This window comes from Aspergillus versicolor (genome assembly GCF_001890125.1).
Source record: "Aspergillus versicolor CBS 583.65 unplaced genomic scaffold ASPVEscaffold_2, whole genome shotgun sequence".
Taxonomy (NCBI): domain Eukaryota; kingdom Fungi; phylum Ascomycota; class Eurotiomycetes; order Eurotiales; family Aspergillaceae; genus Aspergillus; species Aspergillus versicolor.
The window spans coordinates 356786-378288 of record NW_024467525.1 but is presented as its reverse complement, the minus strand read 5'-3'; the positions used below and the strand labels follow the sequence as shown (position 1 = coordinate 378288).

Sequence of the window (21503 nt, the reverse complement as noted above, 5' to 3'; positions counted from 1 at the left end):
TATCTAGCCCTAATAAATAAGTTGGCATCGGGCCTATTTGGGGCGCGCCAGGTTATTTTCCGCTCAACTTATCGGAGACTTCAGATAAACTTTGGTATTATTTGTAGACAACCTTTTTTTTTTTTATCCAGAAGAGCAAAATGGGTAATGTGTATTTAAAGTTTGTAGGTATTATGGCGGATGACTAGGCTAGATAAGTCCTGCCGAAACAGCCCTAGACGGAATCTTACCTTGACTGACAACATATTTACCTCGGGTTCGCAAAGTTCAATGGACGAAAGCTTCAATGGGGATGTACACTCGCATCTGTCGAGTGTTTACCCATCTGCCCAGCATATGCGGATTTCATAATGGGTAAATGGCGCTCTGTCACCGACATTGAGGTACTCAGTCAGGGGACGGTAAAATCTCACACGATATGGGAAATGTGGTCTCGAATGATGCTCTTTGCGGGAATTCAAAACCATTAGGTTCTACCGTATGCACGCACAGGACCCTTCCAGTATACCGCAAACAATGCATCGTATGGGCCGCTGCGACGCGGTACTCCTAGTGGCCGACTAAAAGCTCTAGTGCGATATTGTAGTCTCTCTCAAATGACATGCAGATAGCGCGGAGGTGGCAACATGAAGGGATCAATAACAAAGCCCTGATCAAGACCAGGGTTGAGCTCGGCGACATGACCGATGGAGGTGGAGTCGACCACTGAGGGCACGGCATTATTAACGATTGGACGAAGCTCAATTGCTGCTGAAAACGAGGGTTTCGCATGCATAGCAAGCGTAGACGCTGGAGTAATCATGGCATGCCTATTTGAATTACTCATTAGTTGCAAAATCCACTTATTTCTGGAATGAATAATATGGGCATTTAATGAAAGACATCTGTCCCACCGTGCACCACATTGAGCCGGAGTTGGTCCGGCCATGTCTCCAGGCCGATCTCATTCATACCCGAGAAAGCGCAGGACGCGGCCAATGGATTTATCATCGTATCAATGACCACATACTGTTTCGTATGTGGTGTCGCTCGTGGAGTAAGCCCTGTAGGGTGCCCCGACTGCCCTTTTGGCGTCTAGTCTTCCTGGACGGATGATGGCCTGTCAAGTGAGCATACTCACTGTTTTGTTATTGGAACGGAGAAAAGAGCGTGGGGGTGTCAGTTGTTGATTCTCCGAGAGGAGGCCCGTCACGTTTCAACTTGCGGCGATGCGATGAAGATGAAGCCCGTGGGCGTGGATGGAGATGACCCTCATTGTGTGGGGTTGCGTGGGGGTGAAGAGCAGGATATCGACCTGGACCACCGGGACTGCTGCGACTTCGACCACGACCACTCTTCCACCGGAACAGCTTCAGGTTCTTGCCCCTCGCTCCAATTCATGCTTGACTCCGTCTCCATGGCCTCCTCCACCTTTAAATCTCCCTCCACCCCTCGCCCTGTCCGGCTTTCATTTTTATTATCTCCTTCTCCCCGCCTTTTCCAGCTTTTCCCCTCATAGCTTCTATCGCCGCAGTAAGTCCCACCTAATCTTATTCTTACGTTGCCTGGTAATAGTCTAACCGATTCTTACCACTAGATCATGGTCAATCGCCCTCTCATCCCCGGCGTTTACGTCCCAACTGTCGCCTTCTTCTCTGAGAACGAAGATGTCGATGTTCCCACCGTCGAAAAACACGCCGCCTACCTCGCAAAGTCCGGGGTCGCCGGCATCGTTGTGCAGGGAAGCAACGGCGAGGCCGTCCACCTAGACCGCGAAGAGCGCAATCTCATCACTGCCGCGACCCGTCGCGCCCTCGACTCCGTCGGTGCCACGTCAATGCCCGTAATCGTTGGCACTGGCGCCCCTTCCACCCGCGAAACAATCAACTTCAGCAAAGACGCCGCTGCGGCTGGCGGCGACTACGTCCTCGTCCTCCCTCCGAGCTACTACAAGGGTCTCGTCTCCTCCGCCGCTTTGCTCGACCACTTCCGCGCTGTCGCGGACGCCTCTCCAATCCCAGTTCTCATCTACAACTTCCCCGGTGCCTCTTCGGGGCTCGACCTCTCGTCCGACGACATCCTTGCCCTTTCGTCACACCCCAACATCATCGGCACAAAGCTTACCTGCGGGAACACGGGTAAGCTTACTCGTATCGCGGCCCAAGCTAGATCTTCGTTCATCACCTTCGGAGGTTCGTGCGATTTCACACTTCAAACACTCATTGGTGGAGGTGCGGGGGTTATCGCCGGTACTGCCAATCTCATCCCCCGCGCCTGTGTTCAGATCATGGACCTCTACCGTGCGGGTCGTGTAGAAGAGGCCCAAAGGGTCCAGGCCATCGTGGCGCGTGCGGACTGGCTTGCTATCAAGGGTGGTTTTGTGGCTGTTAAAAGTGCCTTGCAGTCCTACCGTGGATACGGACAGCAGCCACGCCGGCCGTGTGTTGCGCCTTCGTCATCGGAGGCGGCAGCCTTAAAGGAGGCTTTCAGTGAGAGTATAGAGTTGGAGAAAAAGCTGGAGGCATCACAATGAACTGGTTTCGGATAGGTCTATTCACGAAATAGTATTAACGGCCGCAGAAGAAGATAATACCACGGTCTGGGTCACGCATTGTATTTTCATTCTTGTATAGAGTAACCGGCGGGCTATTCCCATATGTCACAGGCCCTCCAGTGACCGAGTTGTAAATTGAGAGATATCGAGTCACGAGGCTTCGAATTCCCATGCATATAAGCTCTCGGCGCACGTCAAGATAAAATAGCGCGGGGCTATCGCTCCAGTATGATGCTTCGTTTACCCGAGTAGCTCACATTTCGTGCAGGGTGGGATGGATAGTGCCGACGTATTAAGTCAGTGCTTCGCAGGAGGAAAGGTAATGCTGCGGATGGACACCCTCCCCACGTTTTTATTTCGTTGTCCAATAGTCGGCTGACTATCTCTAACGTATCTATACGAAGAGTCCCGATTTCGGTTATGGTACGAACAAATGCGATACCTTGGGAAATGACAAGCTCCTTCAGTGGTACCATTTTCAGCTTTAGTCATGTTACATGTGTGCAAGAGGGTTGCGGGCATTTTAACCTTGACAAGTTTATGCGGAGAAGCTGGGGTCGCTTCTGTGAGGTTTATTCTCCGATGTTCATTCCTTTGTTCATTCTTTTGGGCGGTATTAAATGGACATCGAGAGTCTCAACTCTAATCCACCCTCGATCTTTTTAAGTTTCAGAGGTATGTTATTGGGTGCCTGGAATGGGCTCGATGCATCTGCGGAGTGTGCGGAGATATGGAATTCCAGCTGGAAGCCATGGTTCGATAAGCGGAAGACCCGTTGCTTCGTTGACTTCGGGTGTTAGCTTGTGTTGATGTTTAGTGTAAAATCCTGAATTTTGATGTGAAAGAAAGATCACCGTAGAAAGAGAAGACATCGTCACTCCGTAAGCGAGCAGCTCTACCGAAGCTTCCCCGAGCAGTGTTGATCATGGGTCAAAATTCCAAGAATAAGATAAAGTTTGGGGTTGACCAGACTGAGTGGGGTAAGCAGAGTCGCAGACTCCAGAGGTGAATTGCAAGGGTATGCTCGGCAAAGGGAGCCCCGGAAACAAACAGGCAATGTCACTGTAGCAGGCTTCACAGCCACCTTGACAGCGCCTGAGATAAAGACAGTGTACTCGCCAAGCTCGAGATACGGGACAATTTCAGCTGGGAGATGGGCGAATCTTTAGGACCAAACAAGATACGTCACGTTTGAAGCAACGGCCGGCTATCTGGATGTAACATTGATGGCGTTGGTGATGGAACAGAAGCATTGTTGGCTTGGAGGCCCAGGACTAAGGGAAGCGCATCCCCTGCAGCGACCAGTGAGGGACGCAGCTAAGCTGTTAGCCTCGTCTGATGGAAATGAGGGTGTTCATACCTTTCACCTCATCTTGCACGCGAGAGACTGGACTGCGAGGCCCAGAAGTCGGATGACTGTTTGACACGAAGGAAGAAATTGGGTGGAGCTAGATGCATTTTTCACGCATGATGAGGAATGCCAATGATGGAAAAGAATGGAAGCAGGCAGGAAGCTGGAGCGATGTTGTTTGTCTATAAAGGCAGGGGATCTGTTGATCTGCAACACCTGACACTGGCCTGCATCTCCTCAAAACCTCCCGCATAACTCACTCCCTTTTCTTCTCTAAGCCTCCCTTTTCTGGACCTCGATCTTGCGAGCGTTTATGTATTCTTATCTCTAGCTACTATTATGATTTATGCCCGCCTTTGTACCGCGTTGATCGCGGTGGCGTCCTCGGTCGCCGCCGTTAAGGTCAATCCTTTACCAGCTCCGCGCCACATTGCTTGGGGTTCTTCAGGCCCCAGACCGCTGTCAGATTCCGTGTCTTTGCGGTGCGACCAGGACACAAAGGACAGCATTCTTACGAATGCGTGGGATCGCGCCTGGGAGTCCATCACTTCTTTGGAATGGGTCCCTGCTGGGATCGAACAGCCCATTTCATCTTTCGAGCCTTTTCCAACAGCTACCGCATCCCCCACTCCGTCTTCTAGTGTAGCTGCTAAGGCAAAGCGTACCGACGATGCACCGATAAGTTTCGTGGAAGTTGAGGTGGACGACTGGGATGCCGACCTCCAGCACGGAGTGGACGAATCCTACACTCTTGAAGCCAAGGATGGCTCCGACACCGTCCAGATTACTGCGAAGACCGTTTGGGGTGCTCTGCACGCTTTTACCACATTCCAACAATTGGTCATTTCGAACGGAAAAGGAGGGCTGATTATCGAACAGCCTGTTCAAATTAAAGATGCTCCTCTCTACCCTTACCGTGGAATCATGATTGATACCGGCCGTAACTTCATCTCTGTGCGCAAGACCTACGAACAACTAGATGGAATGGCACTGTCGAAGCTCAATGTCCTACACTGGCATCTGGACGATACCCAGTCATGGCCCTTGCATATCGACGCCTACCCAGAGATGGTTAACGACGCATACTCCGCGCGAGAGACGTTCTCTCACAAGGACCTGCGCAACGTTATTGCATATGCCCGGGCCCGCGGTATTCGCGTGATTCCCGAAATTGACATGCCCGCGCACTCTGCCTCTGGGTGGCAGCAGGTTGATCCCGAGATTGTGGCCTGTGCAAATTCCTGGTGGTCCAACGACAACTGGGAGTTCCACACGGCAGTCCAACCGAACCCTGGACAGCTCGATATTATCAACCCAAAGACATATGAAGTCGTCAGTAAAGTATACGAAGAGCTTTCTGGTATCTTCACTGACAATTGGTTCCACGTCGGCGGTGACGAAATCCAGCCCAACTGCTATAACTTCAGTAGCTACGTTACCGAGTGGTTCGCCGAGGATCCCTCGCGTACTTACAACGATCTAATGCAACACTGGATCGACGAATCTGTGCCAATATTTAAGAGCGTCAGCAAATCCCGCCGTCTGATCATGTGGGAGGACGTCGTTCTCAACACAGAACACGCCAATGATGTCCCCAAGGATATCGTCATGCAAAGCTGGAACAATGGGCTCGAGAACATTGCCAAACTCACTGAAGCCGGGTACGATACGGTTGTGTCCTCCTCGGACTTCATGTACCTCGACTGTGGTCGTGGCGGCTACGTCACCAACGACGACAGGTACAACGACCAAACCAACCCTGACCCTGAAACCCCAAGCTTCAACTACGGCGGCATCGGCGGATCATGGTGCGCTCCATACAAGACATGGCAGCGGATCTACAACTACGACTTCACCCTGAACCTGACAAAGAGCCAGGCAGAGCATGTCATTGGTGCCACTGCACCTCTCTGGGCCGAACAGGTTGATGACGTGAACGTGTCCAACATGTTCTGGCCTCGTGCTGCGGCTCTTGCAGAGCTTGTGTGGTCTGGGAACCGCGATGCTGATGGCAACAAGCGTACCAACCTATTCACGCAGCGCCTTATGAATTTCCGTGAGTACCTTGTCGCAAACAACGTGATGGCTGCTATTGTCGCCCCCAAGTACTGCCTGCAGCACCCACATGCTTGTGATCTGAACCTCAACCAGACCATCCTTTACTAGTATATCTTTAATTCGATAGTCAATCAACAAATTTCTGTATACATAATCATTAAAAAGAATTAGCTACAACTTCTCCTGTCTTTAGGCCAGACATGAGCCACACCATACCAAATTTTCAAAACCAAGCCGTATATCCAAACAAAAAATAAAGGAGGGAAAGGAAACCACGGAGGAAGGAGGGCGTCCCTATTAACCTACAGAACCCCCAAACGCCAAATTTCAGGAATCTCATACTTATACCCAGTCTCTTCCACCTCTTTCGCAAAAAACTCCCTCGCCCCAATGCCTTCCTTCCATCCCGTCATATTCACCGGCTCGTCCTGACTCCGAACGGATATCTCCCAAAGCAGCCGCGGGTTTCTACACTGATGGATCGCACCAACGCCGTTATTATGCCAATATGCTTTCCCATCATACACGATTTTCTTGGGCCGTTCGAGCGTGTCATCTGCGGCGCAGAGGATGGCCTTTCATTTATAACTTAGCTGACCGACCAAATCGTATCCCAGGGTAAGAAGGGTGGCGGTGGCGGCGGAGGCAAAGAGTGTATGTAGTGTAGTGTACCTACCTGAGCAAGATAATCAAAGCAATGGCTCCAATGCCCATAATTCAACTCCATTGTGTTCTCTCGCCACGGCGTATTGGAGCTATTCAGTGCAATGTTCGTATTATTGGGGAAAATCAGGCCCCGGATCACGGTTAGGCAGTGTAGCTGGTGTTCCATGCTAATGACGAACCCACTCTCGCCTCCGCCGTGGTTGTGGCCGTGGCCGTGACCGTGGTGGCCGCCCTCTGCTGGCTCGGCTTCGATCTCGGGGTGGTCGTCTAGATGGTTAAGGCTCTCCTTTTGGATGCGGATCCCGTGCGTGATGAGAGGTGGCGTGAGGATCTCTTCCCATGTCAACGGATTGGCGGGGGATTTGGTTGTAGCTTCGAGGATGGCGGAGTTGTTGTATATGCGTCGGTGGGTACCGTCATGATGACTGGGGCTAGAGGCCGAGCTACTGGATTGGGGATTTGAGAGGTCGATGTGGATTTGGGGGTAGGTGCAAGATGTGGAGGAGTCGGAGAGGATTCGCGACGGTCCGATTATGAGGATGAGCACGGAGAAGATGAGTAGGGTTGCGATGGTGAGGATTGTGATGTGGATGGTTGGATTTGTGGTTGTTGAGTTGGGGTGGTTGTGTGCCATTGTGAAGAGGCTTCTCTTTTGGTCTTCGATCTCCCAATTTCTTGACTGTTGCTGGGAGTTTCTAATGCCGTACCGTATAGTTTTGTTAAAGTTGAATGGTGGCTTTGTGGTGGAAAAAGCTTCACATTTTGGAGGCGTCTGCCGAGAGATCAGCCAAGTAGGTACTTATTTATAAAGAGCTGTCATGGCGCGTCACACACAAAGCTTGGTTGCTGCATGAGGGGTTCAGCAGCATGTCAATAGGCAAGAATTGAATGAAATGTTGTCCGGTGCAGCAGTGGCGGCGGGGACTCTATTGAGTCCCGATGGGGAAACAAAGAAGCTTCCCGTTAGGCTCGGTGGGATACGAACCCGATCACCGTAGGGCCAATGGGTCGCCGCCAAGTCGAGGAACATAACAGGAGCTCTTGTGGCAGTGGAAATTGTGGTTCAGCTACGTCAATTACACGTCACTTACTTGCCAGAGGTAGTGTCACAATGTGATGATCGTTAATTAAAGAAATATAAACATATAACAGAAGTGTAAGTAAGATGCCATCTTCCAACACCAAGGTCCAGCCTTTTATATAAGTACATGTCTTTTTATATTAATGAAACATCCAACGCAGTGGTATCAGCTTATCCAAGGAGAAAAACAAAACAAGCAAACAAACAAAGTCGCTATAAAATCATGCCATGCAATAAAGTACCCGAAATCAGGCAGAGAAGAGAGGGGAGGAGAGACAAATCATGACATCAATTCGTCAATGTCCACGTTTTCTGCCTCGGGGTTCTGAGAAAAGTCAGGGAGCAGCATCGCCGGTTGTCCGATCAACTGTCTCGAAGGCCCGTCAACCCAAGCGCCGCGTTCTTCCTCGCTGGCACCGAGGATACCGTTGGCACGCTTCATCGTCTCAACGTCCAGGTCGGTGATGTAGGCGTCGCGGTTGGTACCATCTCCAGCGCCACCGGGCAGCTTGAGCCGGACTTCAAACTCATTATCGAGCATCATTTCGTCCTTCCATAGGCGACGCTGGCCATCGAAGACGCAGAGAACGCGCTTCTTCATCTTAATGTTGCTGCTGGGACATCCCCAGGACTGAGGGTATCGATCACGGTTGCTTCTCCTCTTGGACGCGGTGATACGGCCTTTGTTATTGCCGTTCGATGAATACTTGGAGACAGCGTTATTCCCCAGGATCACGCGGGACCCCTTGCCTGCCTTTGCACTGCCCTTGGCTGGTCGTTGATCATCAAAGTCGTCATCGTCATCATCGTTTTCGTCGTATCGATCGACGGAGCCAGCCGTGTCGAGTAGTTTATGCTTCTCCATGGTCTTCTTCACCTCCTCGTCCGACTCAACTTCAGCTAGTCGCTGCTGGTTGATTGCCTCGCTAGGCTCTTCTTGCTGCACCACACGAAGGACACAGTCGTCTAAATGCTCGTAGAAGTCTTGAGCATTGTTGAAAGTACCCGAGCAAGTGGAGCACTTTCCGGTCGCATCCTGGCAGTAGTCGGATACGTTCTTATTTGAAGAAGCAGCGGGGCTCCTCTTGCGGCAGTTTGGTGGGGTCTGTTCCACGCCGTGAACCGAGGTCAAGTGGCGTTTGAAAACATCCGCCCGGTTGAAACTCTTCTCCGCGGGCGAGCCTGATCCAGGACAGAAGCCGCACACCATCGTTCCCTTGTAATGGGTAAGGGTGTGTCGGTTCTTGTCGTATTTGCGAGCGAAGCCCTTGGTGTGGTACTCGCAAGTCACGATTGGACACTTCTCCGGTCGTTCGGATTGGTGAGTGAGCATGTGGGCTTTCAAGTCCTTAAAGACACGTCCACAATCTGGGTGAGGGCACCGACCCTTCTCCTTGGTGTCATCATCCAATTCGTTGCCACTGGCACCGGGGCTTGCCTGTGAAGGGCGAGAGTGAATAGACGATATTGACGACCGGCGATCATATATCGACACAGGGCGAGAATGCGGGCCAGATAGTATTGGCGATGGGGGTACAAGGTTGGATTGTTGCGAGAACGACTGCTTGAGCATATAACTCTCTGGGTGGTGGAATTGAGAGGGCTCAGGTGACTGAGGGTAGAAGCCATTGGGGGCAAGGGTATAGTCGGATTGTTCGGGGTACGAGATAGCAGGTGGAGTAAGGGTGAGTTGGGGTTGTTGTTGCATGGGTTGAATAAGAGATGGGTCTGTCGAGAGGTCAGATCAATAACTCCCAACTGCGAATTTTACAAAAGTAACTCACCAACAAAGCTGTCTGACTTCTTCTGGTAAAATCCCTCCGAGTCGAAAGGGTTGACCATGTTCTCATTAGGGAAGAGGTCACCCATAACTGCACCAGGAAGCCCCAGTCCGTGGTTTGTATCCACCCACTCCTCCTGGAAGTTCTGCGCATTGGCCGAGTATGGGGAGCCCATGGCGGACGAGGAAGCACTAGCAATGGAAGGGCCAGAGGCGGTCGATACGCCCGACAAGTAAGGCTCGGAGTTGGAAATTGGGATGGCGGGAGGAGTGGTAGGCATAAGGGGGAAACCATTTGATTTAGAAATTTCAGGATAGGAATCGCCAAAGCCAGCGTTCTGGTAGGAGGCTTGGGTTAGACCTGGGTCGTGCGGGCCATATGCTGCAAGGTTGTCCACGTTGAAGCCGAAGGAGTCGACCAGGGCAGGGTCGATAGAGAAATCCTGGAAATATGGGCCTTGGTGATGCCTTGAAGATTCGACTGCTATCATTTTGGCGTTGTTGGATCGCGAAGGGAAGAGAAGAAAATCGGCGGAACTTTGGTCGCTTTGCATAATAGCTGGCCGGGGGAGCGGCCAAAAAGCGGGTTCGGCGTCGAAACACTATATGTACACTATCTGTACTAGATCTGCAGATTGCACGTCAGCGGCGAAGTCCGAACAGGAGAAGTCGATTGAGTTTCAATAATGTATCGAGGAGGGATCGGGCCGCTCGGGGGAAATTTTTTCAACCTACTGGTGATATCGCGTGGCCGTGTTAACTTTCAAGTTTGGTGCTGTGTGCAATTGCTCTGGGAGGCCAGGCCGCAAGGGATCAGACAAAAGTACGACGGGGGCCGAGGCGACGACAGAACAGCGAGTCTGCGACTGAGGGTTTGGCCGTGTGCCTGAGGAATGCGAGAAGGGAGGTGACTCGTCTTCTGCAACGGCAATGAGGTTTGCCAGGAAACAGAGGGCGAAGGGGGGAGAAGAATGTAGACGGCAGATGGAGGACAGGAGCTTGCTCCGTGGGGTATCAAGGTAGGGTGAGGGAGGAATGTTGTATAGCCGACGTGAAGTCGAGAGGAACGGGGATGGGGGGGAATATAAGTAAGAAAATGAAGGGGAGTGTGCTAGAAGAAGGATGAGGGGAGCATTGTTAAATGTCTGTGATTGCTGGCCCTACGAGAAGAACACCGTCTGGACTTTGCAGTGGAGCAGACAGGAAGAAAAAGGACCAACAAATCAGCGAGACAGGCACTAGGGATAACCACAGTCTGAGAGGCCGGGCAGGGACAGGGAATGATTCGCGCGTTGACAGACAAGACCGACTGGGGTGTGGTGGAATCGTGGATGAAGCCGACGATGATGCTGATGATGATGGTTGATGGATGGGGTCGTGGAGGGGCGTGTGAGGAACTAGGGGAAAGTAAAAATAAAAAATAAAATAAATAAAATACGCCCGATAAATCAGAAAATAATAATTCCCAAATAATCCAAAATTAAATAATAATAAATCTCGAAAAATAAAAAGGAAAAGGGCAGTGGAGACTCGACAAGTTCTCTTCAAGTTCCTTTAGCATCTTACTAGCCGTAATTGCTGCGTACCAGCAAGGCCTGCAGTCATGCAGTGTTGCACCGCCAGACGCCGCGATCTCCCAATCCTGCTGCTGCTGCTGCTGCGATCTCATGGATGCAGCGGTGACGACTGACGAGCCGACGACGGCCATGACAGCTGCCTGAGCAGCCCTCGCCCCGTGAGTTCGCTGCCAGTGACTTGGCCGCAGCCTCGCAGGCACGAAGGTCCTCCAGCAGGAATACGTACAATAATAATGCCAGGCCGGTTCCCGATATCAGCATCGAGTCCACCTCCGATCCACCGCCGCATCCAATGATCGAGGTACCTCGCCGATTTCTCAGCATGGGCCATATGAAAGTCGCATTTCGGTCCCTCGTACAATGGCAAGAATGAATAATAAAGCAGGATAATAGGGTAACGAACGACATCCTCCCAATACAAAGGATGAAAAAGAAATTGTTCCTGTCCAACCGCCCGCCGCCCACCCTCCTCGCTACGGTTACCTCATTATGGCCCCGGCCAGGCTCGCGACCCCAGTCTCTCTCTCTCTCTCTGTGCAGCAGAAGCACCACACTCGCTTGTCATGCCTCAAACTCTCGCAGCGATATTAATTAACACCACCGGAAGTCAGCAATAGATTAGGTATTACCAATACTATATTACTGCCACGCTGCCAGCAGCGCCGGGCGGGAGACCCTCCCCGGAGACGCCGTCACTCTGTGCGCTCCCCCCAGGGATCTTGCCCACAACCATCATCGGCGAGTCCGTATCGCTGGAAATGTCCAATCGACAAGCATACCTCGCAATCTTGGCATCATACCATTGCCAATTGATCTCCTCGTTGACAGGCATCGTCTTCGGCTCCGCATCCTGATTGCGATCCTTACCCCCCATGATAAGATGGTGGCAAATAATGCCCCTCAAGATACAAGGGCCAAGTAATTTTTTCCGAGAGAGTCGAGACTTGACTCTGAGCATAATTCGGTCCCGCTCGGTTCCAGCAGCACGAGGATCCTGAAAGAGCAGACTGCAGTGATCGCCAGGCAATTCCCCTCTCCCACCCGGCTCGCTGTCGTTTAAACGTGATAAACTTGATGTTTATTTGATAGCATTTTGCTTGGCGGTCAGACAGAATCCTTCCCTGACCCGTCAACTTGGGTGAACCAAATTCCTTCCTTGGAGGACCGTCCACAACTGACACAATAAGATGCAGGCTCACGTTAGTACCTGAGTACAAAGTGAGGGGATCGAGCCTGTACGCCCGCCCACCCACCCGACTGCCCGACTGTCCGACACCCAGAATCTCCAGCATTTTGGAAAAGATTCAAGATGGGAATCTCGACGATCTTAGCCCGGCTCCACTGGAAACCAGCAAGTAACACTCGATCACCCCTTGTCGATGAACGTGCAGCCCGTTCTGAGTGCCCTGGTTGGCCGAAAGCAAAATGAAGAGCCAACCTCTCTGTACACGACACCGCCAATCAGCACTCGTAAACAGTCCCAGACGGGAAGCCCATCCTTTGCTAGCGCCCAAAATGGGACAAACACTTTCCCCATTGCGGGTGAACCTGATTTGTCTCGAACCACTCAGCCATACAGAGCCGCATTTCTCTTCGACGTGATCAATTTAGCGTCTTACGAATCCAATAGTGCGGTCCCCTACCGAATGTCAAAAATCCTCTACTTGACGTGTCAGGGAAAATAGTTCCATGCCATGTGAAAAACGATGTTCTTTCCTCACATCGCGTGTCTGAGATTCGGCCATTATTTTTTTTCTCCCCCAGGGGAAGAAGCGCCAAGTTCCTTCGGACGGAGTTCTTACCCGTGACAAAACAATACAATTTAGATTACGTGGTCCCTCGAATGTGGGGACAACTGTGGCTCATGCAAGGCTGAGCCTTCGAGACCGTGACTTTTTAGCTTTGGCGCTGAGATCATTTGGCATTCGGAAAGACCGCCTCCACGGGTAGATCGGAGAAAACCAACTGCGACAGTGTTGGAGAAGCACAGTACCGCCGATAAAACCACTGGAACGCCGAGATTAATGCCAGGGAGGTGTAGACGTGTGCCGTCCGAATAATGAGTAATAATGAGGAGGCTTGAAATGGAATTAGGTCGACTTCGCTGCAGCGTCTGCATGATTAACACCATTCGCGGTCGCAGAGCATGATGCATGTACGGCCTTGCAATGTGCAGGATACCCTGGTCACGGCCACAAGGTGCAGATTACCAGTTCCCACTTCGACTTGTTGCAGTGCAGGGCTAGGTGTATTCCGGAACGCAGCGAAAATGTCGGTGGTGTCGGTGAGCAAGTCTTCCTTGAGACCGGTTAAGCGCCACACCCATGACCAAGCCACGCTTGAAGAGCCAATTGCACAGCAAGTCGCGGACCTTTCTGGGCCTCCATTGGAAGACTCCTCGGCGCTAATGCCGAAGTGGATTTACTGAGGCGCAGCACTTCCATTTTTACACCGCTTCGCTCTTGATCCGCCCCGACTTTTTGGTTTCTCCAAATACAGCACATGACTGTGCCCGATGATTCAGAGCATATATTTTCCGCCCAACTGGACAACGACGTCATTCGCAGTGCATTTTCCCTGCCAAGCCGGTCAGGAACCGTGTTTTCCTCTCCCCAAGGTTGAGTGCCCCTTGGATTGACCGATGTTTCCACCCAAATTCTGGAGTGAAACCTTATTCTTGCTCTCTCACTTTGCGGTGGAATATCTGCCTTTCTGACCGGACCTGCTGCCGAAACTACGGTGTCTGGAATCTTGAGCCTTTCTAGACGTTTCGGAATTTTTTTTAGTGACAACCAGATCTCCTCGGAGGGTCGACTCGCCAATCAATGTTAAATTAATATAAAACCTTGTCTTATGGGATGATGATCAAGATGATGACATATCACTTCATTGTGAATCTCCCACACCATACGTGTATAACAGCGACACTAACCAACATCAAGAAATCTGGCAAGCAATGACCCCCTCACGTGCTTACTATTCGGCGTCTACTATGGAAAGACCCCGATGCTCCCGCCCCCTCTTCGTTACCAATATGAAATGCACGGCTGGCCTCTGAGATCTTGAACTGACAGACATTGTACGACTTTTCACTTGTCCACCAGCAACCAGTCAGCACACGTTCCCACCCCAGCTCTCTCACTGCACGTGGCAAGACAGTTGTTGAACGCTGATAAAATCCTGATAAGCCTCCAGGCTTGTGTAACTCAATTGACTCAATGGAGACACGGTGTTCCACTCCCCAAACCCCTCTTGTGCAACAGCCTGACAACAAACCTTGAGGCGACAACATTATTGCCGTTTCTCGGCTGGCACCTGGGGACAACACGACTCTCTTGAAGATCTCCAAAGTCCTGCGTATAATCCCGTAAACCCCGGCCCGACAGCATTTCCATTTCGTTGCTAGGCAGCAAATCGTATAGACCTATTTCCCGAGCACAGCACGCCTTTACTCCTTCGTTAGAAGCGAGTCAGCGACTCAGTCAGCCAGACTCAGCCCTACTGAGGCCCGAGCCTGCTAGTTGCTGGTGCTCCTGAATAACTCCGCCGTACATACGGTGTTATCTCCGCACTGCCCCCTCCTGACGGCTCCCAGCAGTTGGGACTTGGCTTGGGGTTCAACCCGTCTGTCAGTATGTCAGAAAACGGATCGCCCATCCCTGCGTCCATGTGTCAGAGATAAAAGAGCATCTCACCTTCTCCCTCATTGGCGATAGGTCAGACCGAGAGCGCTCCACCAACATGGCCCGCACAGTGGCAAGTTACAACGACTGCTCCTTCGTTAATCCCGTTATTAGGCCGCTCGCTGGCTACGATCCCGTCTCTTTCCCCTCCCCACAAAAGCAGTGCAGTGCAGTAAAAAACAAAAAATAAAAAATAAAAAATAAAAAAAGAGTGGATTTCTGTCCTTGTCGGATAGAGCCGGCGGGTCTGATTTGCTGCGGTCCGCTAAATATAGGTACCACCATGGGGATTGAACTTTGGCTAGGATAAAGTTTCAAACAGAGTGAGGCACAGAGGCACGAGTGGAAACTGAGACCGGGATTTGTAGATATACAGAGTAAACTCACATGGATGGCCAATGGCCAAAACTGCTTGCAGAAACTTGCTCGTGTCTCAGCTGTTTTGGATGCCGCCGGGCTTTGCCATGTTACACGGGCCTGGCCAACACCAAGAACCCCCCCATGCTAATTTGCTCAAGCATGGTGATTAAATATAGATTCGCTACCAGTATACCAATTGAGAATTCTGGAGCGAGAATACAGAGGCCATTCAGCGCTAATACGAGTAGTATTTAGTATTTCGCTACTGGATCGGCGGTATACTTCTAGACTGCCCCTTACGAGTCATTTCCAGGTCAAAACAAATCAAAGTTGACAGGAGTTGACAAATTCTCTTGTTATCACGAAGCGCGGATTCTTCCCGAGCAAAGAAAAATAAGTCCAGGAGGGCCGTTTCAAGTCCCCACAGTTTTAGGTCCGAAGAATCAATCTTAATTACGCTTCTCCATAAGCCTAAAGTAGTTTCTTCACAAAGCGTCAAAGCCACGCGCCGGCCTTGTGCCCATCTCCCTCCCTATCGTCAATTCTACCAAGGTAGGACAAGTATAGACCTTAGATTGGTAAGGCAGACTACTGCTTCACTTTGCCACTGACTTGCAGCAACTAAGAAACGGTGAGGGGGGCCAGGAAGAGGAGACAAAAAGGCATGTTTTGGCCCCCAAGTTCGAACTAAGTTGTCGCCCCCTGCGCGACTGCAGGACGGAGACTCACATCCTCCATTCAGAGCAGCCAGGGACGCGGAGGGTGGCCGCTGCCGCCTATTATCTGGATGAAAATCAACTTAGTCGACTTGGAGCCTCGAGGTCTGAGTAAGCTGCCAGGGTTCGAGCTCGAGTTCTCCTTGTTCGCGCGTGGCACGCCATGGGTGGTTGACCAATCCACAGCCCAGACCTCGTGGGGATTGTTGGTTTGTTGGTTCGAGGCTTGAGGGGATTGTTCCATTGCAATGAGGGGTGGGTCATCCCAATGCAGTCATCTCCAGCTTACTCTGCCTCGTGGTTTGTGTTGTACAAGATACGGACACGCACGCCCTTACGAAGCACGCCATGGGTTCAGGAAATATAATTCCATATTATAGATGGATCTGCCACATTGGCACCATGGGGTTCCGGAGGAGCCGTCCAGCGTTGGTGTCGGATGCCAGTTATTTGACAGTCGACCGTGGTCGTTGTTCCGTGCCTCGTCGGACGTACGTATCATTCGCTCTTTCTCCAATTCCAAGCATTCGTCGCGCACCTTAGCACAGATCATGACCCCGGGCTAGTCGTTTAATGGCGGTCACAGGCTCTGAAGAAACCAGTGACTCCACCATCCACCGCTCCCTGGAAATTTCGTAGCTGATTTGTCAACCTGAGGAAATTGGGTGGACGATTAATAATACTAAGTTCTTGGATTGAGGACCGGAGATATTGGAGGAGGGTTGAGCTTGGCAGCACGTTGGCATATTACGGTGTTTGGAAGACGGTCATCGAACTGTTGACAATGTTGGTCAGCATTAGCAATTGGCTCATTAACTTATCACAGCCGCTCGAAGACCCGGACCCGATGGCGTTTTTTCGGCTGTTTCTCGAGATCCGGCCCCCAGAAACGGAAGCAATAACGAAGCGGCGTAATTTGATCTGTCGGATGATCGATGTTGTTGTTCCAAAGTCGAGTCAGTTGGACCCGAGAAAAGGGGGCCACTACGGCAGGGTAAAGAGGCTCAGAGGCCTGGATTATTATTGGCATTGTCCATATTGTGGAGCGCAGTGAAGAAGAAGACTTGGAGATGCTTTGTCGCTGATTGGGGGCAGCGTGTTTGTGGTGGGGGACCGTTGAAGAATTGCAGCCCACTCGAAACTGCCGGGCTGCACTTGCTGATGCCAAAGCTGCCAAAGTTCTCCGGGGGATGGTGTCAGCCTGCACGATTGCCATCCTCTCTGGGTCTTGCCATCACTACATGATCGGCGTTTGGCACCCTCCAAAAGCGTTAGTTGGTCTCGCCTTCAGTGCATGCCATTGCAAAGGAGATACCAAGAGCCGTACCACCCATGACGGGACGATTAGTTCACCAACCAAAGGCACACCGATAGACAGGAGCTTTGGTGGCGGAGCTCAAACAGTGCTCTAGCTTCTATGGCCCGAAATAAAATGGGCTTGTTTTTTTAGCCCTTCCACGAAGGAACATGGCATCCCGCACTGCTTGCCATTCTGGACTGACACCAAGACAAGCGATTCATGAGTATCGATCGAAGACGTGGCGCTGATGGGATGGCGTGGCGGCCAGAACCTCAGGAAAGCCAAAAACGCCGTGGAACGAACTGATAGCTGTAACCCGAGAATGGAGTGGTCAACAAGCTTCAGTGACCACATTTCTCAGGCACCATTATCCGCGAATGAGACATTCGGCCCATACATTACGCTAACTTGGAAGATCCCTAATCTCACCGTAGACGGGACGAAGAGCAACCGTTTCCTTGTTTACTCGAGTGGGAACGAAAATACATGGCAGGCCTGGAGTGCCAGGATGGCAAAGCGGCATGTTCTACAAAGTATGGAGGACGTTGGTGGATTCTGGACCTTTGGTGGAAGTCGGGCCCGGAGCACCTCCGGATGTGCAGATAATTCTTTCTTCCTCTTCCAGGCTCTCTTTTTCTCGTGAGCACTGAGCAATAATAATGGGCACGTGGGAAATCCCATCAAGCTCCACGGCTCATTTTCGATCCAGGAAAGAATTTCCGCTCCTCTGCACGGACCGAGCTTCGGCAAAGATGGTAGTGGTAGCCTAGCTTGGGTTTGGCCCCAAGGCCTCACTGCCAAACTACCAGCTAGTCAAGTCTGCCTTGCTGGAACGGCACTGGTGAATCTGGAACGGCGACTACAAGGCCCCCGTTCCATGGCGGCCGTTAGCTCGATTGGAGAAGCCAGAGCTTGAATGGAGTCTTCTATCCGTGGGAACCTTCCATATCCAACCGCTTGAAAGCCTGAAAGCTCAAAGTTGATACCCCGTATTTGGCCTCAAATATTATGTTTGAGGCTTAGAAAGAGCGCATTACTTGGTGCCCATGGCAGCGACTCTGAGATAGGCCCGCCGCGGTCTCTTTCCTTTGTCCGGGGGATGGCAATTTGCCAAGTCTGCAGGGAGTTAAAGGGCCTGTCCAAGTCGGAGTTAAGACCCGAGATTCCTTCCAATCCCAATATCAACGCTCCAGGATACCCATACACGAGTCACCATCACCGTTTCGGCGTTTATCCTGCACCGAGTCCATTCTGACCTCTCCAGGATACATACTTCCACGTGTGGCCAGGCCCTCGATCGCAAAAATGAGGCACCAGTCAATTTCGCTAGTCGACGATCTCAATCAAGGCCCGATAAGATCGTGGATTCTTGCTCTTTCCCCCTATGTATGACTCTGATGATGGAAGCAGCAAGCACAAATAGGCTCTCTGTCATTTTGATGGTTCGATCTCTGCCGCGGTGGACCCATGCTATTGATTTGTCGTCGGTGGTCATCACTTGACATTCACATATTTCGACTCCATCGCTACCAAAGTACGGGTAATTTTCCGGACTCCCCAGTCTCCATCTGGGGGTCGTGGTTGAGGTGGCGAGTCTCCATCCGAATAATGGTAACTCTAACCATCCAGGTACGATTGTACGATACGACAATGCAGAGCGTTAGCGGAGTCTGCCTTTTTTCCCCCCTTTCCCACCCATTGTTCCCGTGTTTCACCTTGACCGGAATCACCACCGTGACTCCTTTGTCCCTAGAGACTGGGACTGGACACCGGAGAGACTGAGCTGGTTATCAATTACTCTTCTTGATTATTCATGGTCCATTCGCATCCATTCTATCGGGCCCATCTCGGGGCCCCACTGACTGGAAAGTTTACTGCTCAAAGCTCGATTCAGTGCTTACAGAGTATTCCTTCACAGCGTTGTCGATGACTCTCACAGTATATTATCAGGTCGGGCATCGCGAGTAACCTCGCAGATCAATGTTTGATCCAACGAGAGTATGTAGTCTCAGCAAAGTTCCTGGTCAAGGACAGCAACTCTACCCCGTAACACGGAGTTTTTCGTGCTCAGCCACAGCACGGGCGCTTCCATTGCCGCGGAAGATACCGGCCTAACTTCGGCTGGGCCCTCAGGACCACATGGACACAAGGGGCCATCCCGGCCGCATCTGTGGAATCGTGGATTGAATCGGTGGAGTAGTCGTGCGGAACGGTGCCCGCTAGTCTCGGTCGGGCTCGTATTGAGATGGCCAATAACAGTTCACAAGGACGGCTGCCAGATCTCGAAGGTCGGACGCCAACAATTTCGCTCGGATCATGACGAGTCAACGACTTCAGGCGTGTCCACCGTCGCGCCGACTTCCAAGAGAGGAAGGCCTGGAGATCTGCAGGCCTCCCAGAGTCCGGCCCCTCCGGCTGTCTTCCGTATTTCGCGGCTATTTGGCGATAATTTGACTCGTCGAGTGCTCTGCGCTTTGTGTTGAGGAGCAATGGGTCATTATCCTCCATGACGCGGTTGATGCAGCTGTCGCCGGTCGGATACCTTGGATGCATCCCTCCATCCCTGCTATAGTCAGTCTGAACGAGGAATAACTTACCAACTGCTTCCTTCCGTGTGGTATTCCCCTAAGGAAAACCAAATTAACGATCCAATCGAAAAAAACAACGGAATTCTGACTCTTGCCGTCGCCTATGGGGCTTGTTCGAGGATGGTCTGGAATTGTCATGCACGCAGGCAAGGCGAATCGCATACTGCGTTTGGAATAAGGCCTCCTCTGAAACTCAGAAAATGTCCCACTGCTTTGGCTCCGCAGAATGTTTATTTTTGAAGTTTAATCTCTACGCGAGTTTGAACAGATATACGATATGTCAGCGCTTGTTGACAGTCGCTTCACCTCGACAATATCATCGTCAGCGGTCATGACCACAAGGCATCGACCGACGCTTTCAGGGAGCTAGATCATGGAACTAGTTGAAAACAGTAATTTCAAACAAATAAGATGGGGGAAAGCAAAGCAAATAATTTCCCACCATGCCGCTGGCGTATTCAACTTTTTTTTCCCGTCTGATACGTGGCAATCGCAATATCAATCATGCTCCTCTTCCTATCATCATGACAGATCATCCCTGAAGCAGGAAAAAGGAGAGCGCTTTTCCAAAAGGCTATCTCGCTTCTCAAAACAGCGCCGATAAATTAGCGCCATTCGTCTCACCGTGTCTTTTGGCGAGGAGCTCTCCGGCCCCCATACAAAGGTTCGGTCAGTAAGACGGTGCTGCGGTAAGGCCACCCATTCTCCAATTTATGTTGCAGGAGGATGCGCAACCCAACCAAACTATCTGGGGTTCAAAATAGCGATCATCCCTGCTATTGGCCTCCTACTCGCCAAGCTTGTCCGCTTTCAGACTTCCGTGTCCGTGCCCGAGGCTGTCAAATGCCTGCACCGTCAACACATCCAGGCGCAGCCGTGATCAAAGTGCAAGATCCCAAGACACTGGTTGAAGAGACCAGGGCCTCTGTGATGAACAGCATTATTACCGGGTTGTTTTCTGCTAATCATACCCATGTCTGCCGATCTTTTGTTTTTGGGTTTGGTCGATTCCATACTCCCACATTGAAACGGGGTGTATTGCGTATTGACCGTTGTCAGCGACCGGTTATACGTCTCCTCTGCGTTTAATGCCCAGATGACGCCTGCATGGACGCATCTGCCAACTATACGGGATTTTGGCTGACGAAGATTCGACAATCTGTGCTGCGGGCTGCAAGTGTCAAGTCGACCTCGTCCTGTAGGGCTGAAATCCTGATGCGGCCCCTAAGAAAAGCCACCCTCGAATTGCCAGTTCATAGTGTGTTGAGTGCTTTCCTATTTCGTGCGTCTAAGCCTCACTCGATATTAATCCTCCTTACAGGGATTCGCTCCTCCCCCCTTTTCGTCCTCCTGCCTTGGTAACGCCAGGCCTGTTGACCTAGGCCTGCACGCTGCTTTGTGAGTTTCTTGTCTTGATCTTATCCTCCAACCGATTCGCTGCTCGTGAGCCCGTTCGCAGAGTCCCATCTGACCGACATGAGTTAGAACAGGGCAACCCAACAAGCAAACTGCCAGCCCTATATTTCTTGGCGTGTGTGCGGACTGATTCTCAATGGGCACAGGAGCACCAATCCCCATCCCCACTGGCAGATCGGCTCTTGGATAATTCTCGAGCGTGGTCCGCTGATGATGTGGAAGCGCCTGGACAAATCATTTCACTTCTGCAGGTTCCTCGACAGCTGAGCCGCCGGGAGCGTTTGTTTTGTCAATTGATTCTCCATTAGCCTTTTCCCCCTTCACCTCAAGCCACCACGCCCTACATCAGGTTAGCTGTCGGTATCCCCGGATGGATCCAAAGCGTCTCCTAAAA

General features: G+C 51.4%; 8 protein-coding genes across 8 annotated transcripts; 4 read left to right on the top strand and 4 right to left on the bottom strand.

Moving 5' to 3' along the window:
- Positions 1-1579: 1579 nt before the first annotated feature.
- Positions 1580-2512, top strand: ASPVEDRAFT_125872 (dihydrodipicolinate synthase family protein; the record flags this gene model as incomplete). The annotated part of the gene is made up of 1 exon (XM_040806306.1): positions 1580-2512. One exon carries the CDS (start codon positions 1580-1582, stop codon positions 2510-2512), a length of 933 nt encoding a protein of 310 aa, XP_040663604.1.
- A 429-nt stretch (positions 2513-2941) lies between these two features.
- ASPVEDRAFT_37280 (uncharacterized protein) lies at positions 2942-3447 on the top strand. The gene is made up of 3 exons (XM_040811435.1): positions 2942-2994; positions 3062-3333; positions 3388-3447. The coding sequence occupies exon 2, from the start codon at positions 3154-3156 to the stop codon at positions 3331-3333; it is 180 nt and encodes a 59-aa protein (XP_040663603.1). The 5' UTR covers positions 2942-2994; positions 3062-3153; the 3' UTR covers positions 3388-3447.
- A 776-nt stretch (positions 3448-4223) lies between these two features.
- ASPVEDRAFT_125959 (beta-N-acetylhexosaminidase) lies at positions 4224-6050 on the top strand (the record flags this gene model as incomplete). The annotated part of the gene is made up of 1 exon (XM_040806314.1): positions 4224-6050. One exon carries the CDS (start codon positions 4224-4226, stop codon positions 6048-6050), a length of 1827 nt encoding a protein of 608 aa, XP_040663602.1.
- A 481-nt stretch (positions 6051-6531) lies between these two features.
- Positions 6532-7242, bottom strand: ASPVEDRAFT_24761 (uncharacterized protein; the record flags this gene model as incomplete). Its single annotated transcript, XM_040809693.1, has 1 exon — positions 6532-7242. The coding sequence occupies one exon, from the start codon at positions 7240-7242 to the stop codon at positions 6532-6534; it is 711 nt and encodes a 236-aa protein (XP_040663601.1).
- A 727-nt stretch (positions 7243-7969) lies between these two features.
- zfpA (putative C2H2 finger domain protein) lies at positions 7970-9960 on the bottom strand (the record flags this gene model as incomplete). Its single annotated transcript, XM_040809692.1, has 2 exons — positions 7970-9417; positions 9474-9960. The coding sequence occupies 2 exons, from the start codon at positions 9958-9960 to the stop codon at positions 7970-7972; spliced, it is 1935 nt and encodes a 644-aa protein (XP_040663600.1).
- Positions 9961-10983: 1023 nt separating this feature from the next.
- On the bottom strand, positions 10984-11682 carry ASPVEDRAFT_432184 (uncharacterized protein). The gene has a single exon (XM_040812766.1). The coding sequence runs from the start codon at positions 11452-11454 to the stop codon at positions 11071-11073; it is 384 nt and encodes a 127-aa protein (XP_040663599.1). The 5' UTR covers positions 11455-11682; the 3' UTR covers positions 10984-11070.
- Positions 11683-13878: 2196 nt separating this feature from the next.
- Positions 13879-14678, bottom strand: ASPVEDRAFT_37272 (uncharacterized protein). Its single transcript, XM_040811433.1, has one exon. It carries the CDS (start codon positions 14336-14338, stop codon positions 14012-14014), a length of 327 nt encoding a protein of 108 aa, XP_040663598.1. The 5' UTR covers positions 14339-14678; the 3' UTR covers positions 13879-14011.
- Positions 14679-20549: 5871 nt separating this feature from the next.
- Positions 20550-21497, top strand: ASPVEDRAFT_432399 (uncharacterized protein). Its single transcript, XM_040812774.1, has 3 exons — positions 20550-20953; positions 21015-21091; positions 21184-21497. The coding sequence occupies exons 1-3, from the start codon at positions 20801-20803 to the stop codon at positions 21374-21376; spliced, it is 423 nt and encodes a 140-aa protein (XP_040663597.1). The 5' UTR covers positions 20550-20800; the 3' UTR covers positions 21377-21497.
- Positions 21498-21503: the final 6 nt, after the last annotated feature.